Source organism: Punctularia strigosozonata, assembly GCF_000264995.1.
Source record: "Punctularia strigosozonata HHB-11173 SS5 unplaced genomic scaffold PUNSTscaffold_180, whole genome shotgun sequence".
NCBI classification, from domain to species: domain Eukaryota; kingdom Fungi; phylum Basidiomycota; class Agaricomycetes; order Corticiales; family Punctulariaceae; genus Punctularia; species Punctularia strigosozonata.
This window is the reverse complement of record NW_006767612.1, coordinates 1-2,123: the sequence shown is the minus strand read 5'-3', so window position 1 is coordinate 2,123 and position 2,123 is coordinate 1. Positions and strand designations below refer to the sequence as shown.

Below are 2,123 nucleotides of genomic sequence, written 5' to 3'. Positions count from 1 at the left end.
TAGGACCACCACGATATATAGCGGCTTCTCCACGACCTGCCCTATTCCAGACATCGTCCAAGCGGATATGAAAAGGAACACTAAGTGAACGGACAAGCGGCTCGCAGGCCGTGTATCCATCAACTCTGTATCCCGCCCACCAGTAGTAGAGGAGCACAAAATTCTGTATGATAATCTGAGGCGGGTTAGACCACATCGTTCGGTATTCAGCGCACTTACATCTTTTTCAGATGTGCGGTTGGTTGGTCCCAGTGGGAGTGTGTTTTCAAACACGTCGATGTCGAAGACCGCCTCGCCGAGGATCAGCACATGCCGAACGTAGGTCGCGGGAGTGATGCCGCAGGTCTTATGAAGGCGATGAAAATTCGTCATGTGATAGTCCACGCTGAACCAATCTTCGAAACTGGCCAGTCGGTACGGAGTTTTGAGGTAAGAAAGAAGATCTTGTGCCTATATTCATCTTCAGTGAAGCCCATAGAGCAGAGATTAGGGAATTGGTACTTCGATGAATCGATCTCTCCAATCGCGAAACCATGGGATAGATAGCAGTCCTGAATAACCGAATGGAGGGTCGTAGTCTTCCCCCGTGGCTGTGGATAGTGCACGGCTCAGCACGAAGCCTGGTGGAAGGACGATTTCGTCGTGATGAAGGGCAGGTTGACGAGAGCGGTCCATGCTCTCGCCGCTCCAAGTCTGGTAAGCCGACAAGAACCGACGGAGGATGAGCTGGCGTAGGTACTCATCAGTTTAGTGACATTGATAAATCGCCATCTCACCTGTTCGCTCATAGGCGCTCCCAGGCTCACTTCGCCGAGGACAAAAATCTGTTTCAGATATGTCTCCGGCGCCGTGCCGAAGATGCGATAGACATGATGGTAAATCCGAAGATGCTGCAAGATGGCGCGATTACGACCCCAAAGAGTACCGTCGTCATTGACAGAAAGTGTATTTGCGAATTGATGTGTCTCCTACACGGTGAGCGCGTGCGTGGCATGCATATGCGCTCACTCACGAATATTATCCTGTACTGGTGTTCTTTGTGATCCAGCCCTTCGCGCCAGTAGTTGCTACTTCCTGGTGCCCGCGGACGCCTTACGTTCGACATCGATCTGGGAGGAGAAGGAGGGAGAGCATATCGACGGGTTTGGTGGGGCGGGAGGGGTTGCGGTTCGCTGGAGTTGCTGTGTGGATGCACGCCTTTCTGAAATCAATCGGACGATTTGCAATAATGCCAATCAGGGGTGCGATCGAGGGAGGTACAACGTCAGACGATGACAGGCCCACCCTCTATCCTTATCACCGGAAGTGCACGGACTCGTTATGGATTATCCGCATGCTACTGCCAATTGACCAGTGCGGCCCATCTCACTTGGTCGCCCCTGGGTCAGGTCGTCCCGAAGACTTCCATTCCTCTCACGATCTCGGCCTTGACGGTAACACCTCTCTTGGAAGTACCATCCTGTCTTCAGCTACCTTGCATCATGGCACTTCCATCGGTTTGTTGCATCACATTATAGAGTATGCAGCATGCGAGGCTGATCGACATTTCGTAGGACGCAGAGGACGAAGGAAGCAGAATGTTGGGCCCAATGATGCGAGCAAGGTCTCAGGGAGTATGTCTTCCCTTCCGGTAATTTGCCAGCGTACTGATGATTATCATAGTCTCGAGCAACTTTGGAGATCAACGCATTAGGACCGCAAATCCGTGGCACCCACACGCGCGAGAAGAGAAAAATTGTAATCTACGCATGGTTTACTCGCAGAACTGGAGCTAATTGGGATCAAAAGAGCGACAAGGCCTTGAGCCTTTCTAGCAATAGCCGTAGACGCAAGGGATCACAACAACAAGCGTTTACATCTAGTGAACGCGAGACGCAGGATATAGACGTAGGTTGCGCCGTTCCAACGACCAGCGCGATACCGGAAGGCTTTGTCAGTCCTTGCTCTCGATTTGCTCACGAATATCCGTTGACTCCTGATCTAAAGGACGTGAATGGCGGGTCTGCCGTTTCGTCGAGCGGCACATCAAATGTGGTGGTTCCTGGAGAAACAGTGAGTTTGATTCATCGAGACTTGCCCCGATATGCGCTGATTTGAGCAATGAAGTACACCCAAGATGCCAG

At 51.8% G+C, this 2,123-nt stretch overlaps 1 protein-coding gene across 1 annotated transcript; it reads left to right on the top strand.

Moving 5' to 3' along the window:
- Window positions 1-645: 645 nt before the first annotated feature.
- On the top strand, window positions 646-2,052 carry PUNSTDRAFT_48178 (uncharacterized protein; the record flags this gene model as incomplete). Its single annotated transcript, XM_007389470.1, has 7 exons — window positions 646-731; window positions 791-975; window positions 1,049-1,167; window positions 1,355-1,496; window positions 1,554-1,630; window positions 1,663-1,932; window positions 1,987-2,052. Coding segments are annotated over 7 exons (945 nt in total), but the record flags the coding sequence as incomplete, so codon positions are not given.
- Window positions 2,053-2,123: the final 71 nt, after the last annotated feature.